Raw genomic sequence first — 22,060 nt, forward strand, 5'->3', positions numbered from 1 at the left:
GGATTGATTCTAAGTATTCCCTTACCCCTACACCTATATATACACACCCATCTCATTTTTCGTTTTCAGGTTTTTATATATCTATAATGTATGTGCATTCCCTCAAGAATAGTTTGGAAAGATGCTTTCTAAGATTAAAATCGATAGCTAATCATGTAATTTACTAAACCTTTGCTTGATACAACATATTGTGCTATTTTAATGAACACAGTTTAACTTACTATTAAGAATGCAAAATAAAGAATGGAGTGGAGTTGAAAGTGCTTTTTGGTTATGAAAGCCGCAATACATTAAAACATTTTTAATGGTCAAGCATTGAATTGCAATAACACTCTTCTGGTAATATATAGAAAGAATCAAAGTTTTTTACTGATATTAAAGAAAGTAAAATAATAAGTAATCGATTCATCTCGTCACGCAATGTATTCTACCCATGAATTTCTGGGAACGAGTTGTCGTTCTTGTAACGCATATAAAATAGTCGATTATTGTGTCATCACTTATCGAACCAATACCAGTCAAGCAAATCAATACCAGCGCTCCCTTCAGCCAATTGTTCTGGAAAGTGGATTCAGCTGTACTTGCCCAATCGCGGAGCTCCTGCAGGTAACATCTTTGTCCTATCGCAAGTGGAACAATGCTGAGGCGGGTTATCCAATGGGAATCGGGGAGGGTTTTGGTTCTGGCCAATCAGAGCGCAGCAGTGCTCGCCGTGTGTTAGCGATGGCCGTCTGAGCGTCTCGCGCTGGGATTTTTAGGAATAAAGCGACAGAAATTCAGGTACGTCATTAATTTCTTCCAGTACCTTTTTTTAAGTCCTTACATTTCAACAGTAATTTTTATTTCATGAAAAAAACATTATGGCTCGGAAAATGTAATCAGGGGTTTCCCACCAAGTTTGTAAATTCCAGAGTGTTGGAGCGCTTTTGCAAGAGAAAAAATCTGCAGTTTACTTTTTGAACGTACTTAAATTCGTAGTTTTTCCGAGTTAGTTGCCTGTTTGCTCATATATTTGAGGTTTTAGAAAAAAGATTTCACCTCGCACTTCTATTTGCATCGGGTACGATCGGAAGCAATCGTATATCTCAGTCGTGCGCCAGTGTTGAGCGTAAAGTTGAAGAAAGTTGATCAAATGAAATGCATGTGTTAGATGAGATTTAATGTTTAATCCGCCCTTTATTAAATAAAAGTTTTGCATTAAATGTTTTGTTTTACCTAAGGTAGTAATTTGATCACGACAGTAATTAATGCTTCTAGAACAAAAACATATTTTGACATCAAATCTCAGCGACATGTACATGCAAAAATGTTGGATGGACTTTAACAAACATTTAGACTTCGGGAACGTGGCCATGCGACTCTGTCATGCATTATTAACCACCGATTGCGATGTGCTGCTTAGTTCAGTTCAAACCTTATTGACACCAAACGTTTTAAGAATTTAATCTTAGTATTCTGGGGCAAGGTACAACACATTTGGAAATTCCCGTTTTAAAGGAGCTGGTTTAGTCGAGTGGATGGGCGAATACCTGTTTTTTTTTAACGCCAGTAAAGTTTACTCCAGTCGCAACCTGTTTTCAGGAATATACAGCATTTCAGCGATTGCGTGTTTTCCCAAAAGTTTATACACTTGCCTTTCTGTAATATTAAAAGATGTCGCATTTGAGTAATACTGTATATCCAAAACCAGCAGCAAGCCCTTCATCATACAACCGTGACTAGGCATAATAGGTTTTCTCCCCCATAAAGCTGCTGTTGATAGCGATAGTTGCTCGGCCGTGCCCTTTGAACTTGCTTAAATGAAAGTCTCGTTTGTTGGAAATGTGCGGCGATAATGTAACGGAGAAACGCGAGCAAGTGTGCTGTAGTTGGTTCAGCAAACGAAGTTCAGATTTCTAGGTTTTGATCGGACAACACAAAGAAAGGTGAAAGGATGGTCACCGTTCTCCGAACGACATGGGCTTTATTCCGCGGAAATGTGTGGGTAGCAATGTCGACGTGTTGTGGGAGTCGGAATTAGAAATGATTCACTGTGCCCTCTTTTGGGAACAGCACAGTGTGGAGGTATGGCCCAAACGAAGCGTGGTGTCTTGGAAACAGTCTTGAAGCAAAAATGTCAGTGGATATTGTTGTATTGTAAAATGAGACTGTCGAGGGATTATTTGGTCACGTTTCTTCTCTTCAGAAAAACAAACAGCCTGATGAGAGTTTATTTCTCCCTCACGCCGAGAAGCCGGTTGCTCTGGAGTCGTCAGGATGCGCGTTGACTGACCCCGGGAAAATGTCAACAAACCGAGTTGTCGCACGGCCTGCTACTGTAACAGAAGGGGGTGACGTCAGATAGTCAACAAGGTGGAGGGCGGCTTTATTGTCACAATCAAAATACTTGCAAGCTTTTCACTGACGGTACACAATGAGGAAGAGTTTCCTTGACCTGCATCGATAACACGGAATTATAAAAATAGCTGGATGGTTTTTACCACCACGGCACAGTTCTCGGTATCTCGACCAACTTGAGTGAAATAAGAATAGCAAAAGGTAGACATTTACACTACTGACTAAGACATTGGGTGTTCCCCAAAGGTGGTTTTTAAGTTGTGGATTATTTGACAATTCCGAGTTAACAATTAAGAAATTAAATGCAGACAATCAAAAATTATAGGCTGGAATACCAAAAAAGCTATAGGGATATATTATGGTACTGGGTTAAGGTTTTTTCAGTGTATTACAGTGGTATTTTGCTTTTTGTATCATATTGTAGTTTTCTTGTGTCTTTGGAGATGTTTCCTGATCTTTAATTTAAGATTCAATACGTGTAATGCCATGTGAAAACACCCCCTTCCTGTACTTTTACTGTGTACAGGATGACTTGGGACATGAAGCAAAAACAAAAAGAATACACCAACTTTTATACTGGTGTTTCACTTCTAGTACTGAACCTATGTGATTTATTCTTTCTTGTGGGTGTTAATGCAAAATAAGTCTTGGAAGATATCTCAAAATAACCTCTACATGGTCTTTTGAAGGGGCTTCCTGTAAATTGACTTATTTGAACTGTTCTTTTTCTCACTATTACAGTAATTCATACACATGAGTATTTAACATGTCTCTGAGTACTGCTAGGCTAGCAGTGTGTCGTACTGTCGTTAAAAGAGCCTTAGCAGTGTTTGTCTGACTTGGGCTGTCTCTCTAATAGGTGTTGTTGACATTGGCGTTGCCAGAATAGTGACATTTTGACACTTTCTCCCAGTCCTCAGAGAGAAGGCGTTTTGCTGTACAAAATAGATTTAACACTAAAAGATCCTCTGTCTAAGAAAGTTCTGTGATCTCACTCTAAAACAGTTGATTTTTAAATCATGGCTTTTTTTTCTTGACTTCAGTCAGTTGGATTTAAAATACGGGCACGTTATTTTATAAACAGTACTTAACCGCAGTCACCTCTTCTGTGGTGGCTGAGTACCAAACAAAGCATCAAAGAGAGATAAACATTGCTCTCTGTCTGTCTTTAGCAAAGTAAAGTATACAGATTCTCAATATTGATTACATGTTTGGCGGCACTTTGATTAATTGATCATTCATGACTGCCCACAACACACTTGAGTCATTTGGGCTTAAATACATAAACCGTTAGACTGTTGTTGTATTCTAAGCACTAAATGACCTCATTACTTAGACACAGGTGACGAGGTGCTTGATCCTGCTGAAGGAAAACCACAGAGTGGCACCGGTAACTTTCCCTTATCAGGCTGTTAGCATGGTAGGGGATGGGCTGCTTGCTTCAGATAGACACGCCCACTTCACTACTGCATCGCGGTTTTGTGTAGGACCCCCGATGGCTCCCCAGAAGGATGGCAGCTCCCATACTGGTCAGTCCCTTCGGTGACCGCGATACTTGGCAGGCAGAATTGACAGGTGTCACGTCTGTTCAAGAAAAAACGTTAGTGGACTCGCAACCAAACGGTTGTCGTTTCCTGATAAGAAACCGCTTAAAAATGAGCTCAGAAAGTGATTTGGATGAGAAACTTACTGGTGCAGTGTAGGTGTGCTTCATCCTGCGACATGCTCAGAGGTTAGGCAAAGGGACAGGTGTCTGCAGATGGACCCTGCAAGCAATGACACGTCTTGCGTGCAGTTAGGTTTTCCTTGTGACCGCATTTTAGCTAATGCTAGCTAGCGTGTTTGTACATTTTGTTTAGCTTCATCATGGGGATTTTTAACATTTTTTTTTAATCTTTCCAGTTATGCATCCCCGAAACACGATGCAAGTGTGAGTTTCTGTAATATCATCAACATCATTTGACGAGTCTGGATTTAGGTTTTTGCGGCTTTTCAGTTATTACTCCTGTCATTGGCTTGTGGATACTAGCGTGCCTGTTCAAAGAAGTGTCATTTTTTGTCCGTATGCTGCAGAGCCCAGCAAGAAATGCTTAGTGGAAATGTTCTTTTCTGCATTCAGTGCATTGATTTGTTAGTGTCTTGCTGTCTGTCAAGGAACTGCTATTTTTATGCTTAAATCATGCTCATTTTTGTGCTTAAATCATTCATTGTCCTGTTCTATGCCCTTAAATGTATTTTGAACTTGTGTTTTTATGACAGTTTCACCAAAAATAGCTATAACTGACGAGAGGCTGGAGATTTTACATCGCTCCCCTGTGGCCGTGTTTTAAATTTGTGGCTTTGCACAGCTGGCACTTTTCATTTATGCTGTATTCTCACCCACACAGACCTTTATTCAGATGAATCCCTTTAAAAAGAGTGAGTCAGAAGTCGAGAATTCAAGCCATCGGTACGGCTCCAAAACAGTATTTGGGAAGCAGTAAGTGATTGGTTGAACTGTGAAAGGCTCTTTGTGATACAGTCGCTCTGATCTGTGTCCAGTGTTGAGGAATTTCCTGGTTGCTTTATCAGAGTTTATACCAGGGGAAGATCTCGATGTGCTACCTACAGTAGCAGCATTGCTCTATGGAGCATTTTTCACAAACAGGTATTGAGAATCCAGCAGTTTTAAGGTTTCATTTTGCGTTTTTTTTGTTTTCTGTTGCTTGGTGTTCATAGTAGTTCTTTGTTGTCCGTGTGGAATACTCATGCACTCGCAGATTAGCTGGTACACAGCCCTGAAGCATTTAACTCGAGTTCTCAACTTCATGCGAAGTAATTTGCATCTCTAGAAGTTTTTTTTTTTCCCCTGTGAACAAACAGCTCTTTATGGGAAGTAATAGTTCAAAATGAAATGACAGCGGTCGTACGGAGCCTTTTTAACAAGTTCTGAGAAATCGCGCCGTGTGAAACCGCAGGCTATGAAAGTGGATTGTTTAAGGCGGTCTTGGGGGGCTGAGGTGTTAACCGATGTGGGACTGGAATGGACGTAAGCGCGCTGCTTGATTAGCTTTGCTCATCTCTGTCTTCGCAGGGTGTCGGGTGGCCCGCAGGTGAGCAATGGGCGAGATCGAGGGCTCGTATCGCGTCCTGCAGACCCCCGGTACTCGCCTGGGCGCCCAGGCCAATGTGGGGATCAGTACCCTGGAGCCGGGGCAGAGCCTGAGCACCGCCCTGGCCTCTGGCAGCAAGGGCCCAAGCAGGGGGCTGCAGATCCGGGTTCAAGGGCTGGACAACACGCAGGAGATCTACGACACGGAGGTGAGTGGCCTCCCAGTGACCCTCTCCCCCGCCGGGGCGTGGCTCCAGCTGACCGGCTGCTGGCAGTGGTGGCGGGAGTTGATTTTAACGAGTCGTGTGCATGTGGCATTGCAGTTCACCCTCTCGTGCATCCAGTCAGCCCGCCCACTTCCTCTTCCGCGATTTTCCTTCTGTCTTTTTCTTGACCATGACCATGAAGCACAAGTATCTTGTGCCAACCACAGAAGCGTGTTTGATATTCTGGATTTTCAGTTAAATGGGATCTCCTGTCGAAGCGTTTAACACTGCCTTAAAGGGTTTCATGTAAGATGGTGTTTGTGTAGTGCTGCGGTTTTAAAACGGCGTGGTTTAAAAATGAAGTATCAAAGTAGCACAGGTTGGGATCATCATTTTTAGTTTTTCATTCCTTGTAGATCATTTTTGGGGATATGTAATCATGTGCAAATTAAGTGTGGAATTTTTGTGGTCGTAAGTACTATAACAATGTTTCTCATTCAACTTAAAGTTTGGAATTATGCACAGCAAGGCTCATTTTAGTTGCCTTTGCTTATTGGAAGCGATTTGTGGGTACGTTGTATTGTTTGAGACCTCTGTTTAATCATTCCTTTTTCTCATCTCTGCTGTAGCTTTTTTTTTCTTTTGTCCTTGGTAATGGCTGCTTTCAGCAGGAAAGCTGTCTGCATTTTTCATACGGCGATGTGTCCTTGTTCCTGCTACAGTAGTTGATTACTCAGTACATAAAGAGGCCTGTAATCAAAAGTACCTTACCATCCAGAGCTAGTTGAAAGCGCAAGCTGTCTAAAATATATCAGTCCCAGTAATTGTGCTGGTGCTCCTTATAAGATGAAAGCTGTGCTGTGTGAAGTGGGATGGAAAGCTCCCTTCTTACGCAGCGCTCGGTTCACCCTTTTACTTCGCCAGCGCTGTAATGGAAATTATTTTGACATGTTGGTGAAAAGATTGTTGTAAGGGAAAATGTTACCAGGTTTTTTTGACTGTGACTTATGTTACACGTAGAATGGAAAGAAAAAAAAAACCGTGCCCTTCAGTTTTGGGCTCGCTCCGTTTGTGAGCTGTTCCGTGGTGACAGCTGCAAGGTAGGTCGGGCTCTGGAGCTCAGATGCCTCCTCTTCCTCCTCCTCCTCCTCCGGCGCTGTTGATCGTGAGAGGCAGGCTGGCAGCGGAGGCAGAGCTGGGTGCTGTATGAGGAAGGCCAGCTGTTCTCTCCGCAGTGTCGGCTTTCCCCCGGGCGCGTCGGCTGGCTGTTTCGCAGATGGAATGGGAACCAGCTTGCCGGCCTCTCTCACATCTTTATCCCCGGTGTCAAACATTGAGCGCCAGCCAGCGATCTGCACGAAGTGTTGTGAGGCCAGATAATTCAGTGCCGTGGATTAGTATTACTTCCTGCCTGGTCCTGCAGGAACATAGTCCAGCAGGGGACTTGTAGATAACTTAGAATTGCCAATGAGAGAAGAGTTGGTGATATAGGAAAATAAGGTGACCACTTTCTCCAAAAAGTGTCCCTGAAAGTCCAGCAATGCAATCGGAAGCGCAGAAGCCATACCCAGACCCGAACTGACTGTATAGAGTTGACCCGTGTTCTTTTAATTTTGTGGCCATTTGGTGTCCCACATTACAGTCCCATGTCCCAAGCAGAAGTTAGTGTTCCCTAATTCTAATTTCCAAAGAAGAAAGTCTTTTTTTTTAATCTGAGGATATAGCCATTGATTCCTGCAGAACCGAGTCAACTCGGGTTGTCTGTTTAACAGTGGGGCCAGCTTGGCTGAACAGGAGCCTTAGTAGCGCAGAGAGGTAACCTCATTGATCCTCTGTTGAAACCTTGGGCTCATCGAAGGTGGTACTGAATTTCCTAGTCACACCTCTTCACAGTGGATGAACTGTGGTGCTTTTCCTTTATTTTTAGACGCCTTCCGTGCTCTTGGTTTAATGAGAAATTACTGAACAAGGATTAGAAGACTAATAGGAACAAAAATGGGCTTTAAGGGGAAAAAAAAACATTGAAACAACAGTTTGCAACAGCTGTTTTGGCACGTAAAAGCCCAGCAAAGAGTACTGTGCAAGTGCATGCATGTACTGTATCAAACTTAGTATATAAACTGATGTTTTGTGATGCTTAATGAAAATAGTGAATGTCTAGTTCTTTTTTTAGCAAAGAAATACTTCCAGGCTTTTCTGATGGACCCCGTTTGGATCCCCAGAAGCTAGGTTACTTTTCCTCATACTATTGGATGTGGGTGTGTGACAGCTGTTCGAGAAGTATCTGAATTTGCTTCCCCTCTGTTGCCCACCAGAAATACCCAAAAACACCTACTTTGCTAATCCTGGAGATTAGTGCTTAATACTTGGAATCCATAAACACAGTGTGGTCTTTCTAATCCAGGTCACTGCAAGCCTTCAGGACTCCCCAAAGCACTGCAGTCTGTAGCTATAATGAATGATTGCAGTTCCTCCATGTTTATTTAAAGGACAGTTTTGTATTTGCATTAACAGAGAAACAGTTCTTATGTTGTAGAGAAAGTTCAGTCATTCTGCATGTAACGGTGATAGTGCTGTTAAGGATTGAGTAGGACCAGTAGATTGACTTATTGCATGTATACAGTGCATACAGTCATGTCTCATGCTACAACTGTGTAATTGGGGGTCCTTTTTTTACATAGGTAAAGTGTTATATGTGTTTGTTAGGAAAATACATTTACAATTCAGAAATGTATGATCTTTTTTTAATTCATTCTTCAGAATGTATGCCGTTTGTCTCCCCATTCAATCTTTTAAACTTGCATAGAGTGCTGTCTGACATTGAGACCAATGTCTACTCACTGCTGTCTGTACATCTGCTGCACTGAGTTTGTTGTAAAGCTATTGAAACAGGTGTTCTGGTTTGCTCGGTCACTCCCAGGCCTTCCTTATCTCTGAGGCTGACTAGTAAAATATTAAGAAAAAGAAAAATGCACCGATTGTGCACCATTTAGTTTTTCTGAGTGGTTATCTTGCAGGAATGGGTCAAGCAACAGCAGTTTTGTGTGAGTTTGTAAGATCGCTGTTAATAATGGTTCTTTGTGTGAAACATTGTAAAGATGTAAAGAGTTTTAAAGGTTTTTCTCTAGAGACCTTCCCTCGCCAGTTTTTCCACAAAGTACATAATGCCTCACTTCTTCTAAAAAAGTGCACTTACTATATTTAAACTTCGAGTTGAAGGCTTTTCATATCTGGGCAACGATTTTTATTTTTTTTTTAGTCGGCAGGAGTAGTTCAAGGAGTTGTTTGCTTTGGCTTCTGCTACCATGAATTATAACTTTCCTGTTTAGATTTAGTATCCTATGTGTTGTTATGTCTGCTGTACTATTTACAAACTGTTGAGAGAAGATTGGCGCTCGTTTGCAGAGCGCCGCACGCGCTCTCCAGGGGGAGATTCTGAGATTCCTCAGCGTTGTTCTACGGGACACCCGAGCGCGTCTCGCATTGAGGAGGCAGGACCGCGCCGCAGAACGGGGCTGTGCGCGTCTCTCCGGTCTGGGGGTGTGCCAGGCAGAGCTGGAGTCTGAAAGTGCAGTGCCTGGCTTGCTCTGGCCTCGTCACTCGCACTGCAGCGGAAACCCATCTGACTGCACCCTCCTTCTGGTCTGAGCGCCCCGCGGCCCTTTGCCGTGTCATTTGCGCTGCCGTCTAAACACACTACACCATAGAAACGCACCGCAAGCAGAATGCCTTTCTATGTTTTACTCCTCATTTAGCAAGTTTCCTTAGAATGCGTGCCTTGAGCTTTCCTGTAGGACCTTAATGAGGTTTGCAGCTGAGTAGGGGGTGAAGAGACTATCCCCTGGGGTTTACAATAGCAATTCACGGTGGGTCGCCTGCTTTACATCGGTAAAAACAAGGAAGAAAATTGTGTGGAGGTGTAAAGTATTTTTATGTGGTGCCCTATTCTTACTGTGGTAACTGGACTCTTCTTGTAACAGTACAGCTGTAGTTTTTTTCCCCCCCATTATACCAGATTTCAGTTCTTGGATACTTGTTAAGGAATTATTATTCCTTATTATTAAGGAACAAATAAAAGCAAAGTGTTATGTGTACTGACCTCATTAAATATCATCTTTTAATTAGGTTTAGTTTATGAGTGTGTTTAATGCAAAGTTCTTATCCCTTTTTTATGCTCTTCAGTTTTATATTCTTCTTTAAAGCTACTTTTTTTGGTTTAAATTCTGAAAGTTAGAAGCTTGGAGATTTAAGTTCTATGTAAATGTATTTGTTTATGTTAATATCCTTTTAAAGATCTTTAAGGGGGCTGAATGCCTTATTTTTTGCTTAAATCTAATTTTGTCTTGCACTGTTTTTGTGATAAATCCGTGTAAAGGTAAGAGTCATATCGAAAGCAATTACAGATTTTAAGATGCAACAATTCATGTTCATAGAGTTCATAAATTGGCCAAATAAAACCTGAATTGAATTATACAGTAAATGCGTATTCATGAGGTTATGAGGAAGAAATCTTGCAGTCTTGCACATGGTTTAGTTGGCCATTTTGTTTTGGTTGTAAAAGAGTTTTGCAACTCCTTTCTGTCTGTCTTTACAATAGTAATGCAAAACAGTGTCCTGCTGGGTATAGTATGTAATGTGGCAGAGATCTCTAGAATCGGTGGTTTGCCTTGGCCTGAAATGTCTGGATCGCACTTCACCACGGTTCAATTTCTTTAACTGGGTTGAATCTGCAAAAATTTAGGAGCTTTATTCAAGATCAGAATACTGGGCATTCCATAAAAGTCATAAGTAAAGGACTGAGAGATGCCAATGAGTTGCCCGATGTCATATAAAAAATACAATATGGACACCCGCCCAAGATGTTCAAGAACTTTATGGCTGTAAAAAGGGAGCAATGAAATATGAGGTTTTCTGTTAAAAAAGAGATAGAGCCCACAAAAGACAATGCTCATCATGCCAAGGGTTTTGTACTAGGAGGTGGCCCATCATTGAAAGGTAATTTCCCCACATAAGTTCCTGGAGGATGTTGTTTGTCAGATCAGTTCTGGTTATGTGTACTAGTAATGTTTGCCACAGGTATCTGACATCTAAAAATTATTTTGAGATTTGTTTTCATAAATGGTTAATGAAGTGCAGTTTTTTTTCTAGTTTCAATCTGATACAGCATATTGTCACAGTCTTATGTAATCAGAAAGAACTGCACAACATTTCAAGTGATCTCAAAGGTCTTAATTCTAATAAGTGCCTTACAACTTTCAGAGCATTTCCTGCCCTCATTGCTGGTAAGTTATAAGAAGTAATATTCCAACAACCTCAAAAGTATCAAGTCATCTTAATTTTGCTTTTGAAGGAATGTGAATATCTCCGTTCCATAATTGCATTACTTTGACAATAAATTGATACCCTTGATGACCTCAACCTTAAAGTTGATTTTCCAAAGAATCTGCAGGTGTAGGCTACGTTAAGGTTTTCATAAATGTCTGAAAAGGCTTACTGAATATAGAACTTATCAGTAGAAAAAAGTATTCCTAAATACACAATGTTCAGATGTATTCGTACTCTGTAATAAAGGCTGTACATTAATTATCTGGTGATTTTAGTCATTGTTTAGTTTCAGAAAGCCTCGGAAGTTTAGAAAAAACTCCTGGAAGTCAGCTTCACTGCAGTTGGCATGCAAAGAGGCTGAATTCAAAGGAAGAACGCTCAGTACCACATCATCATGTGGAACATGGAGAACTGTCTACAATTCTACAGTAACATTTATTAGCCACGACAAATCTAGTGCTAATGATAAAATATCATCGTTTTCAGCTTCGGATTGTACTGTTAAGAAGTCTAAGGGTGATAGGGTGGTTACTACCCCGCCAGAAAGAGGACTTAGTTTTACCCCCATGTGAGCTCAGAAAAGTGGTTTAAATGGAGAACTTGTATCCAAGAATGGAAACTGTGAATCTTCAAAAAAAAAAATGCTGGCATCATCAGGATATGGTACACCACGATATTGTGGCACCATCAGCCTACAGTGCCTTCCAAGACGACCCATCGAGGCTGACCTCGTGAGTTCAGGGGTCCGTGAGGGGGTTCCATGAAAAAATGAATAAAAAAAGACATGAGTATGCCAAATAGTACCTTACTGCCTTACGAGTCGAAATATGTGGTTAGATGAAACAGGAAATTGATAGTGAAGTTTATGGACAGCCTTGCCAATGGCATGATGGGAACAGGAAGGAATGCCATTGCTGATATTGGCTTATCTGTTCTGCTTTAGGGTTGTTGTGCATCCGGAGGTCCTGGTGTGCTAGTTAGAACTGAGGACTTGTCAGATCACTAGGTATACTATTACAATACAAGGGTCAAATCAAACCAGGTGACCCAGTGGCTGGTGGAATACGATCAGTGTGTTAAGAGTATGCACTAAAGAAACCACACCAAGCTCAGACTGGCAGTCTCGAGGAGCTGAAGAGGTTCTAGTGTGTAGTGGTTGAGTATCCCAAATGAAACATTTAGGAACCTGTTAAAAGGTTAAAGGATTCACTTCCCTGAAGTTTTCATATCCACAAGAGGGGTTCACAGTGGGCTGATTGCCTGGTATGAATGATTTTGAACATCATGCATTTAGATACACTGTATACTATTTGTAATTTTTTTTTTTAAGATTCAGTTTTTGCTGAGATTTGTACCTCTCTTTTTTAAAAAGAATCGATACTTTGGTTTTTGTACCTAATCAACCGTTAGATTTCAGCAGGGATAATAATAAGAAAGTAAGCCATTTAATTTTAGCTAGTAAGTAATCTAGCTTGTTTAAATGTTGTTTGAAATTCAGATGTTTCCCCCCCATAAGATCTAGTTAAAATGCTTAAGCTGCTCCCGGCTGTATTTATAAGCTTGGTATAGGTCTGCTGTGAAATCCTGAGTCGCCTATTTCAACCTAACCCCTGTTGCTCTAAGAGCTCGTAATAGCTTAAGTCAAATCACATTGTACTTTTTCACAGAATGCTTGGTTCTTTTAGTCTTGAAAGTTTACATTGAATTCAAGAACACGTAACATGTAACAGAAATTTGAGCTGATTCACAATTTAGAAAAAAACTTTTTCCATTTTTAAAGAGCAAAAATACTCTTGTAATTTATAACGGTGCAAAATAGTACACTTCTGTACCTCTTTGATGCAGTTCAGTGTTTCTGCTCATACAGCATACAGATGTGCATTACAGTATTATAGCTTCGTAATCTTTCCGGGTGAGCAGGTAGGTTTCACTTATGATGACATGATGATCTGAAATCCTCATCTCTGTAAGTTCTTAATACAAGTTGAATATTGCCAGAAGCTATGACGGCAACGGAGAGGTTTTATTGCTTTGGAAGGAGTGTGTGGTAATGACGCCCCTGCTCTTGTCACTACTGTCACTAACGACATTAAACGAGGACCTTTGTTTAACATCTCGTTTGAAGGAAAGTGCCTCAAACAACCCAGGGTCTAGTCTCTGTATCAGGGCAGTGGCTGGGAAAGTGTAGTCCAGAGTGAAGAACTACCTACACTACTTGCAAAAATGGCACCAACCTGGTTTTCCTTGGAGGTCTGCCATTCTAGAAATGGCCAGGCACTGCTTAGCCTATCCCTTAGCCTATAAGATATAAGGTGCTGATATACTTGTAATCAAAAGTTAGCAACTGGTAGGCACTTTTTAGTTTAATTACCTTAGTACTCAGAAGAGCTATCTGATAAAAAAAAAAAAAAACCCAGGGGTCATATTTGCTTGTTGTGTGTGTAGTACAGTATATCTCGCATTAATTGTGTTTTAGAGTCCTTCATAAAACAGCATTGTCAATAAGGAGGCCTCCGTCTGTGCCAAAAAATATTTCAATTTAAACTCAAGAGTATCAAACTTAGTATATAAACTGATGTTTTGTGATGCTTAATGAAAATAGTGAATGTCTAGTTCTTTTTTTTTTAGCAAAGAAATACTTCCAGGCTTTTCTGATGGACCCCGTTTGGATCCCCAGAAGCTAGGTTACTTTTCCTCATACTATTGGATGTGGGTGTGTGCAGGGTTCAGCCGGCTTTGTTGTGGTTTGTGTCTATCCCAGCTGATCTGGGGTTTCCTCAGGGCCTCGTACGCAGGGATATAGGAAGTAATAAGGAAACCACTACAGCGGCCAGGATTTCCTGTAGCTTACAGAGCAGGGAAGCATTGATTAGTGTTGCAGTCATGTTTGAGAATGGATAATCTCTGAAGCTCTTTAATATGGTACACCAGCTATCATTCTGTTTGTAGTACTCTTGTTCTTAAATGCATGCTTCTGTTAAAACCCCCCGTTTTTGCTCTGATTAAACATAAGCAGAGTGCAGCTGTTTAGGTTGTGGCCTAAATCTTTTTGTGTTCTTGTAACTGTAAAAATTACATTTTTCTTTTGTAGCAGCCGAACTTTGAAGCTAATTGGGTAAGCCGTTACTGGCATCTTTCTTTTTAGATTCATTTTTTTAAATTTATTAAAAACACTTGACACTTACTTCAGTTTCATATTTGTCTGTCTAGGCCATTTTTAGTTTACTGTTCTTGCAAGGGACTAATTGTATATTTTTTGTGGGAAAGTAAACACAGGACTGTGCAAACCTGCAGCACATTGAAGTTAAAAGGACAGATGTGCTCATAAGACAAACTCTTGGCGCAGTAGAGTACAGTATTTTAGGAATCTCAGACGTCTGTGACGGATAACCTACTTGATTGTGTGCGCCGTGCTAATTAAAGGCTTCATATGTCCACATGCCACAATAGAAGAAACAATACATATGTGCTGGACTTAATCATTTTTGTATTGTGTATCTTGTGAGTGTTGTGTAGACCTGAACCCCTGTGCTCTGGTTGTGACAGACGAGACTTGAGAGCTGCGGTATCATGTGAGAGCCTGCTTGGCCCTTGGCCCTTGGCCCTCCAGTTGTGACTCCCTTGCTGGGAAGGCAAGTGCTGGGAGGGGTTGTTTCACTCATGGCACCGACAGCTGCCCCCCCCCCGAGCAGAAGGGAACCCAATCTTGTGGGGTTTGGCAGGGAATTAGGCTTGTGAACACAGGAGCCTTTATGCAGAGAGAAGGGGCCTGGCTGACTGTGGTGGCTCACGCAGACAGGGCAGGGAGGGGGGGTCTGTGTAGCCCCAGTGTGTGAGAAAGCAGTGGGAAGGGGAGAGGCGAAACTTCATTCAGCTTTATATCAAACGAGCACGGGAGACCGCCACAGGGGGCACAGGGCTGCCGAGACACAGGAGAGGGAGGTGGCTGGCTCGGGGGCATGTATGGAGGACTAACAGGATGTTTTGCCATATGGGCCTCCTAGACTTTAAGCCCCTAGAATGAGGAATGAGAAATGAGAAGAATGCACTTATTAAGATTCACGGCGTAAATCGGGCGAAAAAAAATCGCCAAAATCAAACTGAATCACTTGTGTGGGTGTCAGTGGAATTTTGTTTATCACATTTCAGTTTTTGTCTTATTTTCATTGTTACTCGAGCTGAGAGTGGACTTCCCAGCCCATTCAGCTTCCGATCTGATTTGACCAGTACCACTTGAATTTTATTCTGGACTTAGATTGCTGTTCATCTTTCTTAATTAAGTGACTTAATTTAGGGATTTCAGAAGAGCGGCGGTTTTTAATGAATCGTGTTTTGTGAGTGTTGTTTGAAAACACAAAATAGAAAAATGGAACAGTCTTCATTGTTGCTGTAGTATATTTTTCAGCCTGGTTTCTTCAGTCACATGTATGACTGTGATACAGAAATTGCCTTCCTTTGACAAAAACAGCATTGCTGACAAAGATGCAAAGTCTGTCATTCTTTTCCTCACAAAGTGAATGTAATATTAAATGCGCCATGTACTAAGAGTCCATTTCAAGGAAAGAGAAATCCATTTTGCAATTTGCTCGGTAAGCAAATGAGTGTTATTTTGTAAATTGTTTTGAATAAACTGTAATTTGATGTGCTCTTGTGTTTAGAACAGCTAAGTGAATGAGTTACTTCTTGTATATTTCACTTGAAGTGAAGTTATTATGGATATCAGAACTGTATTCCTCTAATTTATTCTACCTTTGAAACAGAAGAAATACACTGTATCTTTAGAAAATGTATCATTGGACCAAAGTCAAATCTGTAGTTTTTAATTTAATCATCACAAATGCGGGAAACTCTTTATTAGTAAGGTGGGTATAAATCTTAAGCAGACCAGTTTGCCAATAATCTATGGGTAAATGCCGAGTTCTTTTAAATGTACAGAAAACACTAGATGGATCAACATTTTGAGAATTCCACAGTAAATTCTGCAAAAATAGTTTCTCAGATAAGGTCAGTTCATAGTTCATGTGGTCTGTTGAAATATTGTTTTGCGGTTGAATTAATCTGTGCCACATAGCACTGTTGTTCTGTGTAGTTTACATATTTTAGAATTGAAGTTGAAATTGAAAATTAAACATTTTGCTTATAGCCTTTTGTCTATGAGTGAAGGCTTTAACCATTCAGTTTTTTAACATCTAAATGCATTGCAATAATACATGTTCAGCAGCTCTGAACAGGAGGAATGTCATTGTTGGGAATGAGAGCCGCTTGGAGAGGGAAGTGACTGGCCTAACTGAGGCCTAAAAGGAGCCTGGGGGGGTAGAGTCATGTGATTAGGGGCCCTGAGCCTGGCGTTGTGTACTGTGATCTGGGTTCGACATGCAGAACAACTGCCCGGGAAGTTTTGGTTATGAAGAAGCATACGTGTATTTGCCTTTGTCTGCTCAGATAGTCCTGTTTTTATTACAGAAAGAGAAAGTGGAGGAATAAATTAGAATAAGTTATGTCATTGTGCACTTTGGAAATGAATGGAGATATAGTCTGCTAATTGCCGTGTATGACCATGAGCTCTTGTTTATTACTGTTTTAATGCATAATGTTCAAAGATAATTCAGGGAATGAATGAGAGAAGCGTCGCATTAAGTGCCCTCCAGCCAGGGAATCGTGATGTACAAAGATAACCGATTGTACCACATGTGGACACTACATGCAGCTGTTTTTTCAAAAACAGGATATCAGGGAGAGGTAGGTGGGAGATTGCCTACAGTTTTTAATAAACATGCAGACTCCATTAAGTATTCTTTTGGATCCGTCTCCATAAGTTATAGCAATTTCCATACACTTTAAATCCTGCATTTTTTTTAGAGGACATTTTTAATTTTTAAAAGGGTTTGTTTTGACAAGCTTCTTGTCATGGTCCTGGATTTTGATGTTAACAGTGACTTATTGTAGGTAGTGAATCGTGACTTTTTCTTGGGTTGCATTAATTCATGTTCACTGTGACCTTCTATTGTAATTTTTAAAGCTTACTCAAATCCTTTCATGATTTGCTTTTAATATTTTACTTCTCATTTAAGTTAGTGGGGAATCGTGTTTTCAAGTGGTGAAAAATTGTATTTTAGTCTTTAGCAGGGTCACTTGATAAAATTCACTGTGATCTTGCATTATTTATAGCTTTCAATGCCTTTGTAAATTCTCATTTTTGTGAATACATTGCGTCTTCTCATGATGATGAGGAAGATATTGTTCCTTGCTGGCTGTCGTTAAGATGTCGGTAATAATTATTGCCCCCAGTGTTAGAGACAGATTTCAGCCAGCAGTATGTCTGGGATGGCTAGATAAAAGGGGGTACTAAGGCGTTTGCACAGCTGCAGTGATATTTTATACATCAGCCTAGTTTTAGCAGAGACCAGGTGGCCAAACTGTGCGTTAGGCTGGAAGTTATTAGAAGATGATCAGGAGCTAATGTGGCGATGAGATCTTCTGTGGGAGAAGAAACTGGAGCAAGTCATAACCTTCACCCCACCTTAACCATTCAAGTCCTCTTTGATTAACCAAAATCTCTTGGGTATTAGGCACTGAAGGGACTTGGACTACATTTAAGAAAATGTATTCCTGAAATTTGTAGAACATTTGTAGGTTTTTTTGGCTGCATCTTTGTAAGAGACTGTTTAGCATTAGTTGTACAAAAGAGTGCTATTTCTCCTCATTAAGATTTCAGTCCACTTCTGCGTATGTAAAAGTCCGTTTCAGGGGTCTGTGGGCGAAAGTTGGATGTACACTGATGGATTCTCAAAACGCACTTCTGTTGTTATTACTGGTCATTAAATACCAGTTCATGTGCTGTGTGTCTGGTTTATATAACGAACAGACAAACTTAAAATACATCTTTCAACCACCAAATTGTTCCCAGGAGATTAAAGAATCCATGCTCGGTATTATGTGACTAGAGGGGATTTATTACCTTTAAGGACTGCTTTTAAGTAAGCTGTGGCCGTAAAACACCCCACCCAGTACCGGTTTTACAATTTCAAAAAAAACATATCTGTAATGTGATTATTTTGAGTCAACAGCTTATAAGGAATATTCATAAAGGGAGTTAGCCCATGGCATGGTAGTGCTGTCTGGAGGTGGTTTGACTGCCATGTGGTTTTCCTGTGTGGGTTCCACATTTTCACTTGGAATACTTTGCCGGTCTCCTTCTGCTGCTTGGCTACAGGTCCTCGGCTCTCCATTTAATTCTGCGTTTCAAAATGTTTTGCAAGTCAGCCTGGTTAGTGATCTCTGGATTTAACTTTTCTCTGACTTTTTTGACTCTTCGACTTTTTAAAGCTTCATTAAAGTCTTTTTTTTTTTTTGTTTGTTTTTTAGAAGCTTCTCATTCTTCTCCTGCCAATGAATCTGCCAATGCATTACAGTCCCAGTCCTCCTTTGTTGTGGCCACATGACTGTTAATGGATTTGGGTGTGGTATCTCATAGTAGGACCGGGCAGTATGCCTTAGTCTTGTTTCTTATCGGCTTCACTGTTTGCAGTCAAATTTTTAAGAGGAAGTAGCTGGCATTAATGGAGTCATGCTGCTCACGTTTGAGTACGCCACGGTGACATGGGGTAATTTAGATGTGTGTGATGGAATAAGGTAATGGTTTGGCATCAAATATTTTAAATTAGCTTCCCATTTATAAGTCAATTACAGCTTCTGCAGTCTGGGTTTATATCAGCCTGGGAGTCAATCTGATAACGCAGAATTACAGCAGTCGTAAGGGAAGCTGGAAGCAAAGGGGAGGACAATTTTCAGAGAAATGAATCAATAAGAGTTAAATTGGCCTCCTTGGATTAACCCAGGTCTAATGCAATAACAGCTTTCCATTTCTGTAATTCCAACAATGTTTAAACCGTATATGTGGGCCAGATGCTCAAAGGAAGGTGAGTAATTTGTGCTGCATGATGGCATCAGTTCCAGCTGTGTGAGGAGGTGGCGTATGGAGAAGAGGCTGAAGCAGTGCTTTCTCCTGGCTACTGGAGTGTATTCTGGGAGGGGTGGCAGCATAGAGACTGCACACCCCAGCCAGACGAGAACAAGCCTGCAACCTGAGACACGGATAACCTGTCTAACTGGAAATGGCTGATTGCCCGACGGAGTGTTGGAGGGAGTAGACATTGTTATTCTGATAGATTACAGTTTGTGCATCTTGTGGGTTTGTTGTGAAAGGCCTTTTCTATCGGATAACCCCAAATTTCAAGCCAAGGTACAAATCCCACGTTTCTTCACACAGTTGTCTTTTTTACAGGCGGTACAGTTTTGTTCAGAAATAACAGTAGAGTCACGCAGGGCCCTGTGTTTTTTGTTTTTCCCATTTTTGCGGACTGTCCTTGGTTTTAGCGAAGGCTGTTGGAACTCTGTGCGGTGTCCCTGGTGTCACGGTGATGCAGACTGGAGCAGTTGGTCAGTAATGCCCAGACCCCAGCATCAGAATATATTTAAGAGGTGCAGTAAGCCTACACTCTGAGCCTGCTTAACTTCGATATTAGCTGCTGAGAAGCCTGTGAAGCCAGCTGTCTGTGAAGAGGAACTATTATCAAAACAGGGGCACATTTAACCTGTTGCTACTCTCAGTTGCTTATGTCTTCCATATGAAAATAAATGCACACATATAGAAGAAAGGCATCTAGTTTTTGTTTCTCCTCTTTCAGAAACATTGTGCCTTATATTGATATTGAACCTTGTTCAGGGTTTTTTTTAATCCCTGATTATGAGGGATTTAGTTCAAAAGTAGTACTGTATGTGTGTTTCATTTTCTTAAGTACTACCTATTTACTTTGAGAAGTTTTCCTCTTTCTATCAATATCAATATAATCTGCATCAGGGACATTGCAGGCTTTCATGGAGTTGATAGGAATCTCGAAATTCCTTAGAATGCAAGTAAAATGTAAACCTGGTATCATATTGGAGGTTTTGTTAATTCCTTACTCAAATTTTATAATGCATACAGAACTATTTGCTATACCAGTGGCACATCTTCTGGGTTTGTAATTACTTTTAAAGTTTAAAGTACTGTATGTTTTTAGTTCCTGCATAGGTATACTGTACAATACTATATTAAGGGTGGTAAACTAAATCAGGGATTAAAGCCAATGGAGGGAAAAAGCTGACATTTTGGTTTGGATTTCAGATTCTTTTTGTATTGTACACTTAGGTAGTCTATACTAGATATTTTACCTTTTAGTATGTGTCGTTATGAATGTTAATGTGCATAATGCCAAAACAGAGATTTTGTACTTTTATATTTTGGCATGTTATTCACTCAAGGAGATTAACAGAACAAGAGTATAACATTGTAATGATAAAAGCAAAGTATGCATGCAATAAAATTAAAAGACCTGTTACAAAAATAGTTATTAGCACAGTGTGCGTTATACCTGTGCCTATAGTTGTTGCGCCAGACCTCACAAGTTACCCAGCATGCCAGAATCATACAAATAGACCAATAGTTTTGTTTGGCAGAAAGTTGACAACTTTCACCTCAGAGAACATTTTTTTGTATTAAATGTTAATGATTTTACATATTTGTGTTTTTATTCAATTCGTAATTGTTATTATGCGTGTCTTCTGCTACTCGTTCACTTTCCATCTCCTCCTTTTGTTCTTGGATGGCAGAGTTGCTGGGTCTTGCTGACTTGCAACGCATCCTAGGATGAGACGGCAGGTAGGAATAGGAGAGGAATGGACAGGTATTTATATGCTGTCAATAGGTATGTCAAGGACTTTGAAGAAGAAGCTTCTGTTTCCTCTGTAAAACTGCTTAGCTTCTATTGCATCTCTAGTAACCTCATAAAGAGACGAAAGACGAGCCACTTTCCACTCTTAAAAAAAAAGAGTCTGTAGGGCATTTTTTTTTTCCACTGAACTTTGTTAGATGTGAATCGGATAACAATGTGCATGACTGATTTTAAAAATGTTTGACTTGGGACAGTCCTGTTTTATAAACTAGCTGGTGTTGGATGTGTCTGCCCTGTAAAATGCATTTTTTTCACCACAATTTTTATAAAGCCATCTTTCTAACCGTGTTTGTTTTGTGTGTTTCCTGGGCACCCTACAATCTTTTTAAGGTTGTAGGAATTTTGATACTGTCTGTTTTTTAGACGGGGGCGAATTATTATTGTCTAATTAAAGTAATTCTTGCAGTTGTCTAGAGCACATCTGGTTTTTAATGGGTTCAGCACTGAAGATGCTGCACTTCTGAACAGTGCAATAATATTGACTACAGTAAACTGAGACACTGCTGTAACTGGATGAAAGAAAAGCTTTTAGCTCTTGTACAGTGCTGTTACTTAGAGAAGTGGAAGTCTGTGTTCCTCTCTTACATATTGTAAGCTCATCAAATCCCTGAAATCCACATGTAATTGCCTAAATTAGTGTAAAATCACTTTGGCAAGCTTGGACTGCTTTTAAATCATAATGAAAACCTTGAACATATTCCATACATGCCGAATCCAATCCTCCTCTTGTAATAACTGCTGTCCCAGATGTGTTGATGTGTTCTACAATGACTGGACAGGAGAGAGATAACCGGTTGATTCACACAACGACTGGACAGGAGAGAGATAACCGGTTGTGTTTAACCTTAAAGGCTTCTTTTCCTTTTTTAACTTGAATTTATTTTTATTTTTTTCAGATTTGTTTAATTGAATAGCTATGGAGAATATACAACTCAAGCAATGTTTCTTAAAAACAGTGAGGTTTCCACTGTAGCTCTGCTGGAGTAAAGTCCGTTCTGTTGATGTCTGTGTACTTGACAAGTTACGCACTTCAGGGTATTTTTTAGAGCAACCCGGTCTTTCTGGAACCATCCAGTTTGAATTCCTTAGAGTTATAACTAATGTGATGAATAACTCCATATTCCCAGAAATTATATGGAGACTCAGTAGTGCATTTTCAAATGTGTGTCCAAGTTCTGTTCAATAAAACACTGTAATGCTTTTATATCATCTGGAGTGCCCTTATCTTTAAAAAAATTATAATTTAAACTGAAAGTTGATAGAATCCTTTTCTAACGGCTCTAGATGCTTTTTACCTTCTCGGTTTGTGTTGATTGTAATCAATGAGC

The 22,060-nt window shown here is 40.3% G+C and overlaps 1 protein-coding gene across 9 annotated transcripts in view; it reads left to right on the top strand.

Annotated features, from left to right (window-relative positions):
- The first annotated feature begins 575 nt into the window (after window positions 1–575).
- The window catches only part of farp2 (FERM, RhoGEF and pleckstrin domain protein 2), a 63,217-nt gene continuing 41,732 nt past the window's right edge, over window positions 576–22,060 (top strand). For 4 of the 9 annotated variants that reach the window (XM_015361147.2, XM_015361141.2, XM_015361146.2 and 1 more), the window contains exons 1-2: window positions 677–780; window positions 5,411–5,637. In XM_015361147.2, the coding sequence (XP_015216633.2) occupies window positions 5,437–5,637 (201 nt within the window). In that variant the 5' untranslated portion in view covers window positions 677–780; window positions 5,411–5,436. Of the gene's footprint in view, window positions 607–676; window positions 781–1,902; window positions 1,926–2,432; window positions 2,539–3,673; window positions 3,867–4,903; window positions 4,985–5,410; window positions 5,638–22,060 lie in introns of those variants that run through there. The other 5 variants (XM_015361143.2, XM_069197613.1, XM_015361145.2 and 2 more) reach the window with 5 other exon arrangements.

This window comes from Lepisosteus oculatus, chromosome 13, assembly GCF_040954835.1.
Source record: "Lepisosteus oculatus isolate fLepOcu1 chromosome 13, fLepOcu1.hap2, whole genome shotgun sequence".
NCBI lineage: Eukaryota > Metazoa > Chordata > Actinopteri > Semionotiformes > Lepisosteidae > Lepisosteus > Lepisosteus oculatus.